Here is an 18,217-nt window from a genome sequence, read left to right on the forward strand (position 1 = left end):
TAAGAAATTAGTCATTTCATAATTTAACAGGCTAATATTAGTAAGGGAATAAATAATAGAAAATTAATATTTATTTTCCAAGTGAAATGATTCTGGCAAGCGTAGAAATATAAGAGGGGGAAATACTGAGGTCTGCAGTTGCTTGTCTGTGTCTTTTCTCAGTAGGTCTCCTTGAGCAGCCACTACAGAACACAGAACCCCAGGAAATGGTTAAGCAGAGACTTCAAAGAAAAGGGCATCAGTGGCCAAAACTAGGTAAAAAAAAAAAAAAAGGATATGCTTGAAGAGTTTCGTCATTTAAATTATGTGAACTCACTACTGGCATAATGAAGACTTCTTTGGGGCCTTCACATAAATAAGAGAATTTTTAAAAATGCCACTTCCTTCTGATAGCCAAACCACATACATACAATGCTAAAGGAATTCTACAAATTAAAATTCTAAACCGTAAGTTTCAGGATAGTCAACTATAATTTGTAAATCATCCTGGATTATGCTCTTCAACCAGACTTGCAGGTAAGTGAAAAATCCTCCCATATATGCTCAGCAAAAATCAAGGCTCTAGAGTCAGATGTATCTGGATTCAAGTTCAGACTTTCTAACATTCTAGCTTGATATCTTAGGGAAAGTTCTTTGACATCTCCAAATCTCAGTACCCTTACTTCACAGAGTTATTATGAACATTATACAAAATGCTTTAGGGGAAACCTGTAGGCTACCACTCGTACTGATTCCCATCCTCCTCTGGCCTCTTTTACTGCTTCTAGAGCTGTTACGCAAATATTAACGCTAGAACTTCAGTATAACAATGGAATCTGGTGATACAGATAACTACAAGATGTATTTTTTTTTAATCACGATGTATCTTTTACCACCCTTCGCCCCAACGATCTGACCTAACTGGCCGATCTAACTGTCTGTGTAAGAACTTACTTTTAGTTAGTCATGTTTACTTATTTTTACATTGCCTTATTCTAAAAAAATTGAAAAGCCAAGACCGTTTACTGAGTTTTACTGTAACAACAGGGCTACAAATTAAATTCCACATTATTTTCGCTTAAAGCTTACGGTTTAATAAAGGTTCAACTGCTCAACAGATAATGAGACATTGTTACATATGAGACATTGTTTCCAACTCACAGAACTATTGTGTCTGCCTTTTTGGATTTATAAAATTTAAAACATGAGTGAAGTCCAATTATTTTCATGTATAAAATACTATAATGGGACAGAGATAAGATAAACAAACACAACTTGTGAAGTGTCTTACTGGTCCTTTATAAATTCTCGGTTGACTTTTCTAATACCTTACACCTGAACACTCTGGTGTATTCTGAAAACTCACGTTATTAGTGACATAGTGACTTTAGCTGGCTGTTAAATGTGGCTCAAGATGGGCCATCAAGTGGCTTATCTCAGTGCTGAAAAAAATAACCTATCCTCAACTCACCAGCAACTATTATTTTTTTTAATATGCTGATTCCCACGTCTCCTCACTGCCTTAGGCCAGAGTACCCCAAATGCTTGTAGTATTCGTCTGAGGATTCTGAGACAAAATCCAGGCTCAGCTGGAGAAGAGCAGATCCCTAGTGCACCAAGGATAGAGGCATCAAAGGTGCATGTATTATTTTATTCGTAATATATGCTGGTCAGCAAATATTTGGTTCTAACAGCCACGACAGGGACAGCACCAAGTGCTCGTCCCTGGCAATGAAAAGAAAAAAAAAAGAAAAAGGTCACAAGAACAAGAAAAGCAGTTCCACTTGAAGAAGTGGTTAGAGGTGCCATAAAGGAGCACAAATACTCCAGATTGACAGTTCTACCTTTCTCTTGATTATGTTCCCACCTCTGCCTGGCCAATCTTCTCTCCACCAACACCAAAGTTACAAACCAATGCTCTGATCGCCCATTTGCTCCCTTAAGGTCTCTTGATGATTTCTGGTTGAGCCTTCTGATGTCCACCTTGAAGGCCCAAGTCCTCCATTCTTCCAGGGTCTTCATCCCCATGACACTGTATGCCCAGAAGCTACTCTTCGACCATTCCTGTTCTCTCCAACCATCTTTCTGTTTTTTAATTCCAAGAACATGAAATTTTCACCTTCTAAAAATCTTTAGAGACAAGATGAAATTCTTTCTTTGCCCACATGGTCTGGAAATGACATACCAACACGTACCACCTCTCTCTCTAAATGCTCCCCCCAAACACTGAGGCATAAAAAAAGAACAATTAAGTTCAAGGGAATTTATGGGACACTCCAAACTGGAGCAGAAACTTTTGCCTTTTGAAGTTGTCCACCGCTTTACTTTACCTGGCTTTTCTTCCTCCCCTTCAGCGAGCTTGCTCTTGGGAGGAGTTTCCCGGGTAGAATTCACAGCTCGACGAATCGGCATGGTGTTATCTTCTACCTTCTAAGAAAAGAAATGGCCATAATCACACATGCAAACAAAATTTCTCTTTTCTCTCTTTCTCAAGGGGCCTAACTGGGTGTCAGAAGATGTAGGAGAATTCTTCAAGTCGACTCCAGGATCTGATGCAAATTACTTTTAACAAGGTTTTTTGAAATGAAATATGATTCTTAAGAAGTACTTTTCAATGTATTTTACTTTAGCTAGAATTTCAAATGGAAATAAGTAATTATACTTGATTTGGAATAAATTTAGAAGGTTGGAGGTTTTCTCAGGAGTTTGAGGGGAAAGGGAAGATGAAAAGAACTTTGTATCTACTTGATTTGTTCAGATGCATAACCCAGACTCCCCCAAGTAGAGGCAGGAACAGGTACCAAGAAGGACCCAGCAGGGCCTGAAGTCAGGGACTGATCCAAGAGTGAGCTTCAAGAATGTGTCAGCCCCTACCTCACCTAACTTGTCCGCGTGGATCAGCTGAGCTCCTACTATAAGTGGGAGTGCCTTAGGATGGACGAGTTCACCTTGAGACGTATCAGTCGCCATTTAAAATAATTTCTAGGCCCGAGTACAGGTTACACTCTGAAGCCTCTGCTGTTAACCACAAGGATTTTTCCTAATGGTTTCAGTGTGGTGAAGAATCAACCTAAAGCACAGAAAAGACCTGGTGTGAAGATTAACAGAAACAAAACTAAACTAAAACGTCTGAATTTCATATACATCCAAAGGGAAAAAAAATTCACTATAAAACTTATAGTTAAGTGACAGATGACTTGGTCAGTTATCATTCAGAAAGATAAAATCACTATCAAAATATAGACTATGTAAAAGCAGCGACTAAGACAAATGCACAAGCCACAGCAGCTGTCGCACCTTCCACACGAACAAAGGCAACAAGGACAAGAAAGCTCATAAGGGACCTAACCCCATCCCCGCCTGTTAGTATCAGGAACTTAGAAAGAACAGAATAAGGAGACCTAGAGACAGTTTAGTCAAGGTTTACTCAAAGATCAGTTTACTAAAGAGAGAGGCTATTGTTGTTACTGTTCTCAAAGGGGTCAGGAAACTTAACTGTAACCTTAACTCCATCTCCATCAGAAGTAATACAAGGGCAAAAATACTGCTGAAGAACATGACAGTCTAAGAGCCTCCAGACTCAGAAAAGCAAATTCAGACCATCACCTAGGAGAATAAGTATGCCTCTAAGACCTTATTTGTCATATTTTTAATGCTAAGCAAAATTAGCACAAAAGAACAAAATTAAAGATTTAAAAATAAAACGCACGTAAATCACTCAAATTTACCCGATCATTAACACCCTCTGCCCTGCCCATCCTCATCTGGGACTCAGTAACATTTTATAATAAAAACTCTTCCAAAATATAAGAAAATCATCAGTTAGGCGTTTAGATCTTTGTGCCATTGAACATTAATGAAGACTTGGGAAAGAGTAGACTAGTCATTCAGCTTCTACTTTAAGCTCTAACCCTGTCTAGGAATTTAAGAACTTTCACTTTGTCAGGTAATAGTTTCAAGCTCCAAACATACAGAACGCTTTCACGTTTACAGGGAAAACCTTTTTATGGGAACACCAAGAGCAATGCCAGACTTGTGAACTATCCGTCAACTGCAATGAAAGGCAGCTGAAAGAATTCAAGATCATATAATACGCTAAAAACTTATTATCAAGAGTAAATTAGGAATATCCATGAATATTTTAAAATTATTAACTGTTACAAAAACTACTTAAAATGCTCATATAGAAAATTCACCTCAACAACTATAAAACACAAAAATAAAAATAGTTGTTTTCTCATTTGTGAAAAGTTGGGTTTAAGGGCATTATTTAGGTTTGTGAAAGCTAAAAGTCTATCTTGGAATAATTTCAATACATAAACTTGCTCCCTCATCCAACTAGAACTTAACATAGTAATATATTTTCCTCGATTAAAAAAAAAAAGCAAAACTGATGACACTTTTACATGTAAATACCATACAGAAGTAAAATTTCATGATCAGGTTATTCTTGGTGAAGTGATACTAATGAATTCATCTTTCTTAACCTATGATAATACTAGCTAGGTTGAAAATGATACTGTGAAGTCAGCAAAACCTTCAGTAGTCTCTGTTCGTAGAGGATCTTTAAAAAATATTTTCCCTGAAAGTAAAATACTAAAAAAAAAAAAAAAAGTCAAAACCCTTCCAGTCAACTCTATATTTACTAATTGCTCAAAATTGAAACAAACAGGTTTCAGAAAAGGAGTGGGGGTGCGAAGGAAACTACTCTCAACGCCAAGATGATAAAATTGACTGAAATCAGGGCAACAAGTACATGGTCCATAAAGACATTAGACAACATTAACCTGAGGACAAGAATGTTAGTTTAAATTAGGTCAGGTAAGAAGTATGCCCAGGATGGAATAACTGAGAAATAAGTTGGTTTGCCAGTCTTCCTGGCTGCATCCACCAAAAAAAACAGGGCCTGACACTTTCCTGCTTAAAACCTCCCCATCACCACCACCCCTTATTTCAGTAATCTCACCCCTTACTACTCCACCCACCACTCTACTCTCTTGACTCCAAACACACAGATCTTTTGGTCCTCAGTGTGTGCTTTGCACATGCTCTTCTTTTACACTGCAACATTCTTTTCCTAGACACTTCAATCAGATTTCTGCTCAGTGTCACCCCCTCAGAAAGCCCTCCCATCCTTCTTATTCTTTTTCAGGTTTCTTTATATTGCATTTGTAATAGCATTTAACACCACGTGTAATTCAATATATGCCTATTTACTTTTTTATTATGTGTCTCTTCCAGTGAAATGTAAGCACTACAAGGGCTAGGACTAATTCATCACTGTATTCCCAGCACCTAGAAGGATGCCCAGCACATACTGGGTGCTGGATAAATATTGGGGAAAAAAAGTTGAACGAACAATGACACCTGACAGTACTTATTACTATATTCAGCAAGTGTGAAGAACACTTAAAAAAATAAAACTAAATATTTAAAACTTAATATAAATATTAAGAAACGTTTGCCTCAGCTCTGCATTTCCTTAGTAAAGGTCATGAAACTTAAGGCTTCAGTCTATAGCACTTTCTTTATAATAGGTTGGTTAATGAGTTATTCCGTAAGTTTACTGTTCATCACAGAGCTAACAAAACTATATGAATGGTTAATTCACACTACCTTAACATCACATGTACCCATTAATTTAACTTTCGTTGCTACATTTCTGAATGATCAGACTTTTAGGCCGCCACACTTGTTTCCTGGCAGGAATCTTATCTGGCTGGTTCACTGCTGCATACTTGGTGCCTAAGAAACATGCCAGGCACAGAATAGGTGCTTAATAAATATTTATTAAGTGAAAGAATGAATAGATGAAACTTGAATAAGTTTTTCACCTGGGTTCTTATATGTGCCATCTGAGTTTACCTGTGGTTTATGTGGTCTTTCTGTGGTCATCAATCTGTTTGTTTTTTAAATTTAATGTCAGATTAACATAACAAAGATTAGCTTTTGTCAAGGGAAGTGCTAAGTTGTTTAAATGCAGGCAATAAAGAAAAGGTTGTAAAAGTAGAAAGTCTGTAATTTCAGAGTTCTAATTTACTTTCTCTACATTGAGAAAGCACTAGAAAAATAAGTAGTTCAACAATGTATTTCAGTTTACTGATATCCTTGAAAGTAAGCATTTTAGGGAAAGTATTATTATTTCATATTTTACCATAAAATGTACACAAGACATTGTACATTATAATATCATTAGCTATGCACTTATTACATCAAATTGTTCCCAATCTAAAATCTTTAACTATATTCAGACTTAACGGGTAATGTCACAAAAAGCATGCGTATAATTAGCTAGCAACTTCTTTTTCGCTTTCCTATTTCAATATATCAGTGTCTATATTGGGCACAGATGATATGGACACTACAGGGACCTATTCCTAAGACACGCACAATCTAACTGGCTAAAGAGTTAGGATTTTCATCTATACACGAAGAGTTCAGGACACTTCCTCCAAGTTCTCGCCCTCAATCTTCCAATTAAGCTTAAAAACAAGGCCAAAAATAACCTCTAAAAATGTTACTTCTACTTTGAAACACATTACACTAAACTTTTGAAAAAAGCAATAAGAATTTTAAAAGCTCTTAACAGTTTTATGCCTATGCCAAATTAAAACTAAACTATCTTCCAAAATAAAACTAGACACGTGTAACTTCACTCTAAGACAAGCCAGCTTTGTCCATAAAGTCCCAGGTGAATTCCTAGCTGTACTTTTAACTAGATTCTCACTTTTCAATGTAACATAAAGTCGGGAAGCATGATAAACAACAGAGAGAAAATGTATACGCGGAAAGGGCGGTAAAGTTCACCTTGGCCGTCCTCTGTGCAGGGGTGAACACTCCCTCAAAGTGGTTAAGTGACTCGTCCTCGGTCACAGACAGTGGTCAATTCGGTATCAAAATCTCAAATCTGGGCCTCTCACTTCACCACTCCTGCCTCCAGCTCTTTACAAACGCCCCTATTCACAGGTTTGACTTTATCAGCTAAAATCACATCACCTAAGGAGCAGTGACTAACAAGCTCTAGGAAAGCCATACGGGAAAACGAAAGCTTAGGCCCGCGTCGCGGCGGCAGCGGCAGCAGCAGCAAAGGCTTTTCAGGGGCGCCAACAGCTGACACCGCGCCCGGACCGCCGAGAGAACCGGGCAGGAAGACCAGCAGAGACAAAGGCGGGGAGCGGCCGGTGCGGCGCCGAGCACAAGGCGGGGGGGAGAGCGGAGCCAGGATGAAGGCGGCGAGGCAAAGGGCGGCGGGCTCAGCGGCGGCGGACACCGAGGTGCGCGCTCATTGCAGCTGTCAGCTCGGGCTCCAGCTCCGGGATGCGCGCGGGGAGGCCGACGCCGCGACCCGAGCAGCGCCCGCCCGCGCGACGCAAGAGGCTGCGGACCGCGAGTCCCAGCGCTCGGCGCACTCACCGCTGGGAGCTCCGTAATGGCGGCGGCGGGGGCGGAGAACCCGGGGGGCGGGTTCGCCACAGCCAGTCACCGCCGCCGGCATCTTTCGAACCGGCTCCGAAAACCGCTGAGTGGGGTGAGGGGGAGGGCGGGAGCGGACAGCGGGGCCCACCGCGGGCCTCGGGAGCATGCGCAAGACCTTAGCCAATCGGAACGGGCGGGAGGACGCTGGCGCAGGCGCGCTGGGACGCAGGGCCCTCGATCAGGGAAGAGCTCCCCCACCTCCCCAGTCCAAACAAAACAAGGGCGGAAGCGCGCGCGCCAGAGGGCCCCGGAGGAGGCTTCCAGGAGAGGGGCAGGGGGATAGGTCGCAGTGGGGGGAAGGGAAGGGGGCGGAGCGGTCGGGGAAGGCAGACAAAAGGCACCACCTCCGGGGACGCGAGCGCCCCGCCCCCTCCTCTCGGGGAGCGGCGTCGGCGCCCCGGGCGAGCGGCCTCCGCCACTCGCCCTCGGGGTCCAGCGGGCCCGCGCCCACTCCCCACCCGCCTTTTCCGTCCTGAGTTACCTCTGCGCTCCCCCCTTCCTGTCGCCCGCGTCCCGCAAGGATTCTCGGCGCCGCTCCCACTGCCGCTCGTCACCTCCGCCGCCGCTGTCCTCCAGGCCCAGCCGCTGAGCTCTGCCGCCCCGCCCCCCTGCCCGCGGCCCCGCGCGCGCGCCCCCCAAGCCGGCCCCGCCCCCGCGCGCGCCGGCGGCCGCACCCCCAGCCCGCGGGAGCGGAGGGAGCGCGCGAGGTTTGCCTCCCCGGTCGGGCGCGCGGGGGCGCGAGAGGGCGCTCCGGGATGTGGGCACGCCCGGGCGGGGTCTGTGTATCCTCGCACCTTCCACCCGGCGCTTCCCGGGTGGCGTCCGTTAGCTTGGGTGATCAGGTTTCGGTTTCCTCGGAAGGGCACTCTTTTCACTTAACCCTTCTCTACTCTGGTTCAGTCCCTGGTTTTGGCGATCCGTCGTCTGCCTTTAGAGGGGTTGGCATTTCCCGCTTCTGAATTTAGCCACAGCACAAGAACTACACTTCTTTGAAGGCGGTTGGAATTATTAGAAACCCAGAGAGCGGAAAATTCAGTACCTCACGTTCGTTCCCATTAAGTATCCATACAGTACAGGGTAGCGTAATGACTCAGGAAAAGAACTGTAAAAGTTGATTTTTCTAATCAATGAAACGGTCTTCCCTGGCTCCCTAATCTGCATATGCAGGGACGGTTCTCAACAAGGAAACCGTGGCATTAGAAAACAGGGAATTCCCTTTGGATTGCCATTTTACGTTGGTATCAGCGTACTTCGGCTTGTACGTACTGTTTAAAAATGTAACTTTTCAAAGTCGGTTTGGGAAAATTCGATGTACCTGAAGTAGTAGGTGTTTTGTCGGGGATAGAGGGGGTTCGGGTAATGAATATAGGGAAATAAACACTACAGTTGCCTTGAGGCTCAGAGCAGTGTGACTAGCACTCAAATGCATGTGCCTGTCATCCCAAAGATTTATTATGAAACCATTTAAGCACTTGCTAGTCCAGTCCTCAGGCTCTGGCATTGCCGTTAGCACTTTAACTGTCTCACCAGCTTTCCCAGGCATAGCCATCCACTCCATCAGTTCCAAAGGGAGGTATATAAAAATTTAACCACCACCACCAAAAATTCCTTACAAGGTTAGTGTTACCATTAATGTCCCGATGGCATTACCAATGCCCTGGCACTCTGGTGTCCCATTAAACATGTTCACAAGGCGTTTTGGTCATTTTGTGCCCAAGCTTCATCCTGCTCACTTCCTTTCTTACCAACATTTCTATCTTTTGTCTCCTTTTTTAAAGACTCTTCCATTTTTATGTGTTCATATGCTTAAAACGTCCTACCTTTCTTCTTTTTCCCGGAAATGTCTTTAGACCCATCTCATGCAAGAAGCTGACACAGATTAAGGGCAAACTAGATTTCTCCACTCCACAGATTTTTGTTTAAAACACACACACACAACTTATCTGTTGTTTACAACATGTACACCCAAGGAGGGAAAACCCTGAAAACACAATTCTTTCTGCAGAGTGTGCGCATGGAGGCGCTTGCACACAACCGCCCCCCAACCATGCACTAAAGCTACCACTCGCTGAAGTCTGAAGCTGTAAGTTTTTCACTTCCAAAGGGATTTGAAGTTTTTATTGGACATGTATATTGCTTGAGGAATTTTACCTCTGCTAAATGTAGCATCTGGTCAGTTTTGCTTTTTATACTTAGCCGCATCCGAGTTAAGATGACATGGGGTATGGTTTTATAGTTTATCTCACTTGGCTTTCTTTGAGCTATACTAGTAAAAACATCATTCAGTTGTGTTTGTTAAAAACAGATTTACACGATGAATTTTGCACCCTTTACTTAAGCTGTTAGGCTGTTTGATGTTCTGCACCGAGGGAACACGCATCTTGGCAAGTTTAAGAGCAGCTCAGTTCTTACGGAGTGTGTGGAGTTTACGGTCAGAGCACCAGTAAGACCCTCTTGCACAGAGACCTCTCACACTGATATCAAAGTCCCTGCAGTTCCACCATTCATTCCTTTTAATCTCTTCTATAGCAATTTTAAAGTGCTGCTATCAAGGAGAGCTAACATACAGGCCTCAAATAATTCAGAATTCATTGTTTTAACCTCTGAACTTGAGAATCTAAAGCTTTCCATTGGACAGTCAGGGATCAGAAGAGTGAGAAATCCGGGTGTCTGACTAGAGGAAGAGCTTCCAGGAGAGAGAAAAGGAGTAAACGTGCTGTCCTCTGTGATGACTTCACACTTCTGCCCAGGGCCAACCAGCTTAGAGGATTGACTCTGGAGTCCCAGAAACATGAGGAAATGTAGGGTTTTGTGAACTAGAAAAGCAAGTGTTAAGAAGTCCCCAAAATGGATAACTAATAAGAACCTGCTCTATAAAAAAATAAATAAAATTAAATTAAAAAAAAAAGTCCCCAAAATGCAACTGCATCATTTCTAGTTTTCAACAAAAACACCCATTTTCTTCAGAAGCCAAGTCACTGTTGCAACTTTAGCATACAGCAAGCTTTGCAGACTTCATGGCCTGTTGTCAGTGTAATAGGTTTTTTGCTATTCCACAAATTTAAAGCTAAGTGATACTTAAGTCTGTTAGGCTAAAAGGTCTTGTTTTGTATAGAAAAGCAAAATATGTGACTTTGGAGATTTAGGCATAAGGATAGAGGAAGTTGAAGCAATTGCATATTCTAAGAATATTCCAGACCACAGCTATGACACTGCCTCACAAGGTTGAGCATGAAAGATACATCAACCTATTTTACTCACACTCCACCTCGTGTTAACACAGATGTTTGAAGAATAATTCTTGATTGCCTGGTGGGGAGAGAAGTTTCTGTTCCTAGCAAGCCTGATCTTTATTTTCCCCACAAATCAAGGCTGAGGGCTTGCAATTTCACACAGCAGTAACCAAAAGCCAGGCTGGAGCTTCAATCCCTTAAGAAGGTATTGTCCTGGTAGGGTTGTGGGTCACTTGACTTTTCTGGTTTCCAGCCAGAAGGACTGGAAATGGCTCTCAATTTGGCTGCAGCTTGGAAAGGGATGGTAAGAGAATTAATTTATACGATTAGGCAGAAAGTGGAGACTGATGAAGAGATTTAATATTACTTCACTACTGCCACCCCCTTAATGGTTTTCTCTTTTATTGTTTGTTATCATCTGAGGCCAAGACCCTGGTTTAGAGATAAGCAACACCCCTGGATCCTCCTCTGCCGATGTTGCACTTTCTTCTACTCACTGGTGGCAATAATTTTAACTCTATTCAGCATAGCAGTCATTGAACTGAAAAACGTTTTTCTAAACTCTGAAAAATTCTGAGTCTAAAATATGTCTGACCCCAATCGTTTTGCATAAAGGATCATACATCAGAATATAAAAACCAAATACATTTTACAAAATAACATTTTCTGTCGTATGTTCCCCCCTTCTCTCTCTCTCTCTCTATGTATATATATTTAATGCTGGTTGTAATCCATTAATTTTGTCATTCACAGTTTGAGAACCTCTGTCCTAGATGTCATTAGCCCTTCGGTGTTCAATTGGAGTCAACGTTTCTAGCTCCTTGAGGGGGTCTGAAAAGTGTTAGTGCCAAGAGTTTACTGTCATTTTGAGGATAAGGGTTTTAAAAGCTACCCCTTAAGTTTGAAACATCTGACATATTGGATGGAGTTACAATTCAGCCTTCGAAGGAACAAAAACACTTGGGAATGTTATTACAGGTGTCTTTCAGTGGGAACTAGGACCTAGAATTAAGGTCCCTAAGGTACTTAGTCCTGCCATCTCTAGGGAAAGCAACAGGATTTGCTTTCAAGTCTGGTTCATGTCAGGTTCTGGGAATTGTATGTGTTGAGCCGTCTTTTACCCCTTTTAAACACCAGAGGCAAGACAACCGCATTTTAGACATAATAAAGACACTCATTTATCAGATTTACTAAAAATAAAAATATATCCAGTTTTGACAGTGTAATAGGAAGTAAATTTGCCAACAGTACTATTCTTCTCTCTCCACTCCTACTTTGTGTCTTAAAAGGTAAATCTTATTTGCAGGAAGATGCCTGAAGGGGAACCAAGCCTGTGATGGTGGCCAGAGATAAGTGAGAGTCAGATCAATGACACCTAGGGTGGTGACTGTCAGGGTTTACTGATGGGGAGGTTGAGAGTTAGTGGGAGGCAGGACTTTCGGGTTTTAAACCAGGAAAATCCCAGCAAAATGAGTTGGTCACCATAACACATCTTTCCTTCATGGTTATGGGGAAGTTTGAGAAAGTTTCTTTAAGCTTAAAGGGGAAGATATTTTTCCCAATAAAACCCAGTAATTTAAAGGAAAACATGAATCAAAATCTATGACTGGAAAGAAGACAGATTTTTAAAGTCAGAATTATGAAATTGGATCCATTTGTTAAAAAAAACACAAACCTGAAGTTCCAAAAAGAATGGTGATGGAAGGACTTCCCTGGCAGTCCAATGGTTAAGACTCCATGCTCCGCTGCAGGGGGCATGGGTTCGAAGGTAGTGTAGTTTAATTTTGTATGCGGCTGAATATGACTAAGGTTGCAGAATGGGATAGAAAAAGAACATTGGACACAAGGAGGACATGCCCCAGGTATTCCAGGCAGAATGCTGGGGGCTTTATCTGATCTCCTTTAATTAATCCTCACAATAACCTTATGAGGTGGATGGTGTTTATAGATGACCTTAATCTTAGATATAAACTTAACTGTTCATTCTAAAGAGCCAGAAGTTATTCCCATCCACTAACTGTGTGGCTAAATTTTGGGACTGGAAATGATTAAAAGTACTGCCATTCCTTTTACTGAGTGACAACTTATTAAAAAAAAAACAAAACATATAAAACCCAACTAAGGTTGGTCTCTAGTGAATTCTACTAAATTGAGAGAATACGGCAACTTTCAGAAAGTTCTTTTACCCATTTGCCCAGAGAAGGTTTGTCTGGATTAATTTGTCACAGGACATGTTTAAATTCTACTTTTGCATGGACTCTCACCATACCTGCCACTCTTTCTTCATTTTTCAAATACACCCTGCATCCCCCCTACCACAGAGCCTTTGCACTCATGATCCCTTCTACTTGAACCCACCCCCTTAACTATTTAATTCTTTAGATTTCTCAGTTTAAAATTCTCTTCCTGAGGGAAGCGTCCCCTAACCCCGCAGTTTACACAGGGCACCCATTATATGCTCTCATAGCACTGTATTTTCAAAACATGTGCCATTTGTAATGCCACATTTGTGTGTCCAACCAACACCTTGCAGTTTAAAAATATTTTAAAAATATCCGAGGACTTCCCTGGTGGTCCAGTGGTTAAGACTTCGCATTTCCACTGCAGGGGGCGTGGGTTTGATCCCTGGTCAGGGAAGCTCCGCATGCCGGGAGGTGTGGCCAAAAAAAACAAAAAAACAATGAAGATATGAAAAAGGGTTGTAACATGACTGAAGCTTAAAGAAAAATCTGAAAATATAAATTGTTCTCTAAACTGTTTGGTAAATCAGGTTATTTTCACCATTCCACAGTGGTCTCAACCCTGGCTCATATTAGTATCACCTAGGCAACTTTAAAAAAAAAAATGATGCCAAGGTTTCATCCCCAGAGAGTCTGAAATAACTGGTCTGGGGTAGAGTCCCAGGATTTGTGTTTTTGAAAACTCCCAGGTGATTCTAACACACAACAATGCTGAGCCCCATTATTCTATGCTCTAGGAAGCAATTAAGATAGGACAGCTATTAGAGCTTTGGCAAAGATAGTTTCCTAGGACTTCAGGTCAGAAGACGTATTTTGATTAACAAGAGGTAAATATTTCAGAAGAGTCAGAAAGGAAATCACCGGTAGAACAAGTTCAACTGCTGGATGGTCATTTGTTGTGAAAATTTCAGAAAATCTTGATATTCTTACTTCTTCGAAAAGTTTAATATCCTATTTTACCAAGACTTAATTCACTGTTAAGCTTGGCAAACAGTATTTAAAGTGATTCTGGATGTGCTCATATGGTTGGCATGAGTGAACCCTTTTTAGAGAGGACAGTGGGGGCCCATACAAGTGAGAGTGAACAAATTAGCAGTAAACAGTAGCATTAGCATCAGAACACAAGTCTCCTAACTCTAGTCAAGATCTCTTTTCCACTACAGCATACAACTTCTTCCTATATGAACTCTTGCTATCCACTCAGGTAACATTTTTTTTTACTCAGCTGGTTCCTTTCGATGGCCTAATTTGTTTAACTCTTTCATGTTTCCTGAATAAATCTAAGACTTTACATTTACCTCAAAGTACTAATTTAGTTGCATCTCATCAAGTTTTGATATGCAGTACAATGGTTTCCATTGTCAGTTAACTTCTGGTTATTTAGCAATTTCCATTATTATTATTTAATTGAGTTAGTCTCTCAGGTAAGACTTTAACACTGTACTGTATGGTACTTTAGTAGACTGTCTGAATATTGCTAGCTAAGGGAAAGTTAAAACAAATTATCATAATAGGGAAAGAGAGGGAATACTTCTAATCCTTTTTTCTTGTTACGTAGGGTGAGCAAAAGCACAATTGTAATATCTATAGGGTGAAGTCTTTTGGGTACCAGAGTTATCATATAAAAAATGAAGCAGTATTTGTAAAAAGTCAGTATTCCTGTGAAACTGGCAAGATCTCACATTCAGTATATAAAAAAAAAAGAGTTTACAGTGCTGGCAGAACTAGAAGCAGAGAAACCCCAGTTGTAATGAGCTCACCCAGTGCCCAGATCTTGGTTTCTAAATACTATTCTCCTAAAGAAACCCAGGCTCCTTGAAGAAATGACTGACTCTACGACTAGGGCAGGAAAAATACAAAAATACAAGATACTCCAGTGGCATCTTGTACTGTCACAAAATAAGTGCTCTAAAAACAAACAGATGAAGACATGTCGAAGAGACACATGAATCAACTTGAAAGAGCTCCCAAGGCCAAAGCTGGAACAATCTGTGTGACAAAATAATGTGGTATTGGATTATAACTCAAAGTGTTAAGATAAATATACATGAATCTGTACTGATATATATGTATGTATATAATATAGTAATATATGTTTGTGTGTGAGTGTGTGTGTGTGGATATTTACACACGACTTAATAAAGAAACAAACAGAAGAGACAAATATTTCTTGCAGGAGAATTCGAAATAATAAGCAGGTATCTCCAACTCCAGGAAGGAAGTGGAGCATAATTCTCTCCTATTCCACCCTCCCTCCCCCAATATGGGCAAGACTTAGTGACTAGCTTCCAAATAGACCAGAGTAAGAAAGGGGGAAAAGAAAAATAACTTTAGACTGGAGACCTGACAAACACCACTTTAACCATGCAGTCAAGGTTAAACATCACCAATGACGTCATGGGGGCATCACATACCCCCTGATATGATATGAGGAGGGCACTTCACTTAAAAGGTATTTTTACCCCAAACTCTATAATCATGAGAAAAACACCCGACAAATCCAATTGAGGGACAGTCTACAAAGTACCTGACCAGTGCTGTCAAGGTCATGACAAACAAGGAAAGATTAAAAAACTGTCAAAGGCCAGAGGACACTAAGAATACATGATGACTAAACGCAATGTGGTATCCTGGATTGCATCCAGGACTACAAAAAGGACAAAAGGGACAGTAGTGATAAAGTCTGGAGTTAACAGCAATGCACCAATGCTGGTTTCTTAGTTTTGATAAATGTCCTCTGGTAGTGTAAGACATTAATAGGGAACTGGGTGAAGTGTATATGGAACTCTCTCTACTAAATTTGAAACTTCCCCATAAGAGTAAAATTATTTCAAAATAAAACATTTTTTAAAAGTTTGGCACATGGGTCTCTGTAGCTTTTTTTCTTTGATATGTTAAGTCATTTCATGATTTGGTAATACAAAATGATGTCTTCTTTTTTATGGGGGGGGAGGGGATGGTTGGTAGCCCCGACATTAACAGATTATCATTTTTCCCTCTGAGGGATACATGTGATATTTGAAGCTAGTGAGCATATAGTGTATCTCTCCCTAAACTACTGGAGGATGTGGAGACTTAGAGCTCAAGTTTATCAAGTTTATTGAATAGGAAAAGTAATCTTCTATAAGACTAATAAACTGGGACTAATGGGTAGTAGGGGCTGTTTCAAGGCATTTTTATTCCTTAATGAGTAATTTTACTTTCATGACAAGTAAGCAGCCTCAACAGTCACTATGTCCAAATGTGCCTCAATGGAGACGACAAATAAAACCTCAGACTCCAAGTCAAGCTACCTCTTAACTTTTCTAGGGTACACTCTAGTAGCCTCTAATTCATGCAGGAATTTCAACCCCATGGAAAAGTTATTCAAGTAGCAATACATGAGAGGTCAAAAATGACCAGACCCTAGTTGTCAGTGCTAGGATGTCAGATATCCCAGGTCATATACATCAAGTTCACAGAGTGACAAAAGAAAATTCTCAGGAACTTGTTCAGAATTAGCTGATGGTTGTAAACATATTTCTAAGTTATACCTAAAGAAGTGACAGAGAACAAAAAGTTAAGTCAAAAACAGGGGAAAATCAGGGTCTAAACCTTGCTGTCAGGTCCCTGATGTTGCAAACACCTGTGAGGTTTGATCATTTGCTAAATGTTGGATTCGAGATCAAAACAAAAAGCAATGCAATGTATGATTTCATCTAAATGAATCCACAGAAAGAAAAAATAGAATAAGTGGCTCTCAGAGGCTGAGGAGAGTAGAGAATGAGGAGAGACTACTAAAGGATATGTGCTTCTTTTTGGCATGATGAAAATGCTCTGACATTAGATAGTGGTGATGGCTGCACAACTGTGAATATAGTAAATTATGGGTGAATTTTATAGTATGTGAAATATATCTCAATAAGAAAAAAAGCAACACAAAAATAAAGGAATGCAAAATGTTCTTCTCTCCAAAATGGGGAATGTAGGAGTGCATAAGGGCCAATGGCATGGTCAAAACTGAAAAACTGGATCCCTACTTTTTTTTTTTTTTTTTTTAAAGTAATAAAACTTAAGGGAGTTCCGGTAGTCTAGTGGTTAGGATTCAGCACTTTCACTGCTGTGGCCTGGGTTCAATCCCTGGTCTGGGAACTGGGATCCTGCAAGCTGCATGGCACGGCCAAAAAAAGAAAAAAAAAAAAAAATTATAAAACTTAAGTAATGATAACACCGAATTACATCCAATAGCCCAAGACTAGTTCTTCTAGCTTAGAATCCTTTTGACTGGATCAAGTTTCCTTTTGACTGGATCAAGTTCACAGAGTGACAAAAGGAAATTCTCCTTGAATGGAGCCATTTGAAACAAAAAGACGTCAAAAACCCCAGAATGATAACTTGTTTGAAGAGTGGTCCTAGACCAAATAAAACTGTCTTTGGGTTAATTGTTGTAAATAATCTAGATTGTATTTTGAAATATATTAAAAAAGACAAAAACCAAATCAAAGATCTGTCCCACATCTTAGTGGGACAGTATGCTGATGTAGCAATGCAAACTTCTAGCTTTCTTTTTTTCTTTTTTCCATGAAAAATGTGACCTCCGTGTGAGTAAAGATTGTTTTGTTCACTGTTTTATTCCCTGCACTTAGAACACAGTAAATGCTCAGTAAATATTTGTTGAATGAACCAAGTTCATGATGCAGCCATGAACAGGCTTGCTGGTCTTTGTAAGAATCTAAAATGGGTTTATTTTGAAAATTGGCATCATGTTCTTTTTCTAGAAAGGGAAAAACTCTCATTTAAACTTATTGAGTAGCTATAAGTTAGCTGGTTTGAATACAGGCATAAAGCACCTTAATCAGTGATAAACCTTAATTAATGAACCTCTTCCCAAAGTTCAAATGGGTGAAAGAGCTTTTGTGACAGCTTGAAGGAGTTGCAGCCATGTCAGCGCTGGCCATGTCACCTATTACTTTAAACCAAAAACAACCAAACCTTGCTTTCCAGTAAGAAAACTGTGAGGGAAACCCAAAAGGGAGGGGATATATGTGTATGTATGGCTGATCCATTTTGTTGTGCAGTAGAAGCTAACACAACATTGTAAAGCAACTATACGCCAATCAAAATTAAAAAAATTAAAAAAACACAAGAACAAAAAAGAAAACTGTGAACAGGGTAAGATTCATGACAGTGTTTTGCATTTCAGCTGGTATTAAGTGTGGATCAATTATCCCACTTTGCTCATATTTTGCCATTAGGTAATCTTGCTAATCCCATCTAACGTTCTGTGCCTAAAGCAACAAGTTACCCATA

The 18,217-nt window shown here is 40.7% G+C and overlaps 1 protein-coding gene across 6 annotated transcripts in view; it reads right to left on the reverse strand.

The window, feature by feature from the left end:
- Positions 1-8,049, reverse strand: part of HP1BP3 (heterochromatin protein 1 binding protein 3) — a 35,159-nt gene extending 27,110 nt beyond the window's left edge. For 2 of the 6 annotated variants that reach the window (XM_068539079.1, XM_068539084.1), the window contains exons 1-3: positions 7,937-8,049; positions 2,854-3,049; positions 2,310-2,409 (exon numbers count right to left, since the gene is read on the reverse strand). In XM_068539079.1, the coding sequence (XP_068395180.1) occupies positions 2,310-2,409; positions 2,854-2,949 (196 nt within the window). In that variant the 5' untranslated portion in view covers positions 2,950-3,049; positions 7,937-8,049. Of the gene's footprint in view, positions 1-2,309; positions 2,410-2,853; positions 3,050-6,786; positions 7,305-7,392; positions 7,449-7,936 lie in introns of those variants that run through there. The other 4 variants (XM_068539081.1, XM_068539080.1, XM_068539082.1 and 1 more) reach the window with 4 other exon arrangements.
- Positions 8,050-18,217: the final 10,168 nt, after the last annotated feature.

This window comes from Eschrichtius robustus, chromosome 3 (genome assembly GCF_028021215.1).
Source record: "Eschrichtius robustus isolate mEscRob2 chromosome 3, mEscRob2.pri, whole genome shotgun sequence".
Classification (NCBI taxonomy): Eukaryota; Metazoa; Chordata; class Mammalia; order Artiodactyla; family Eschrichtiidae; genus Eschrichtius; species Eschrichtius robustus.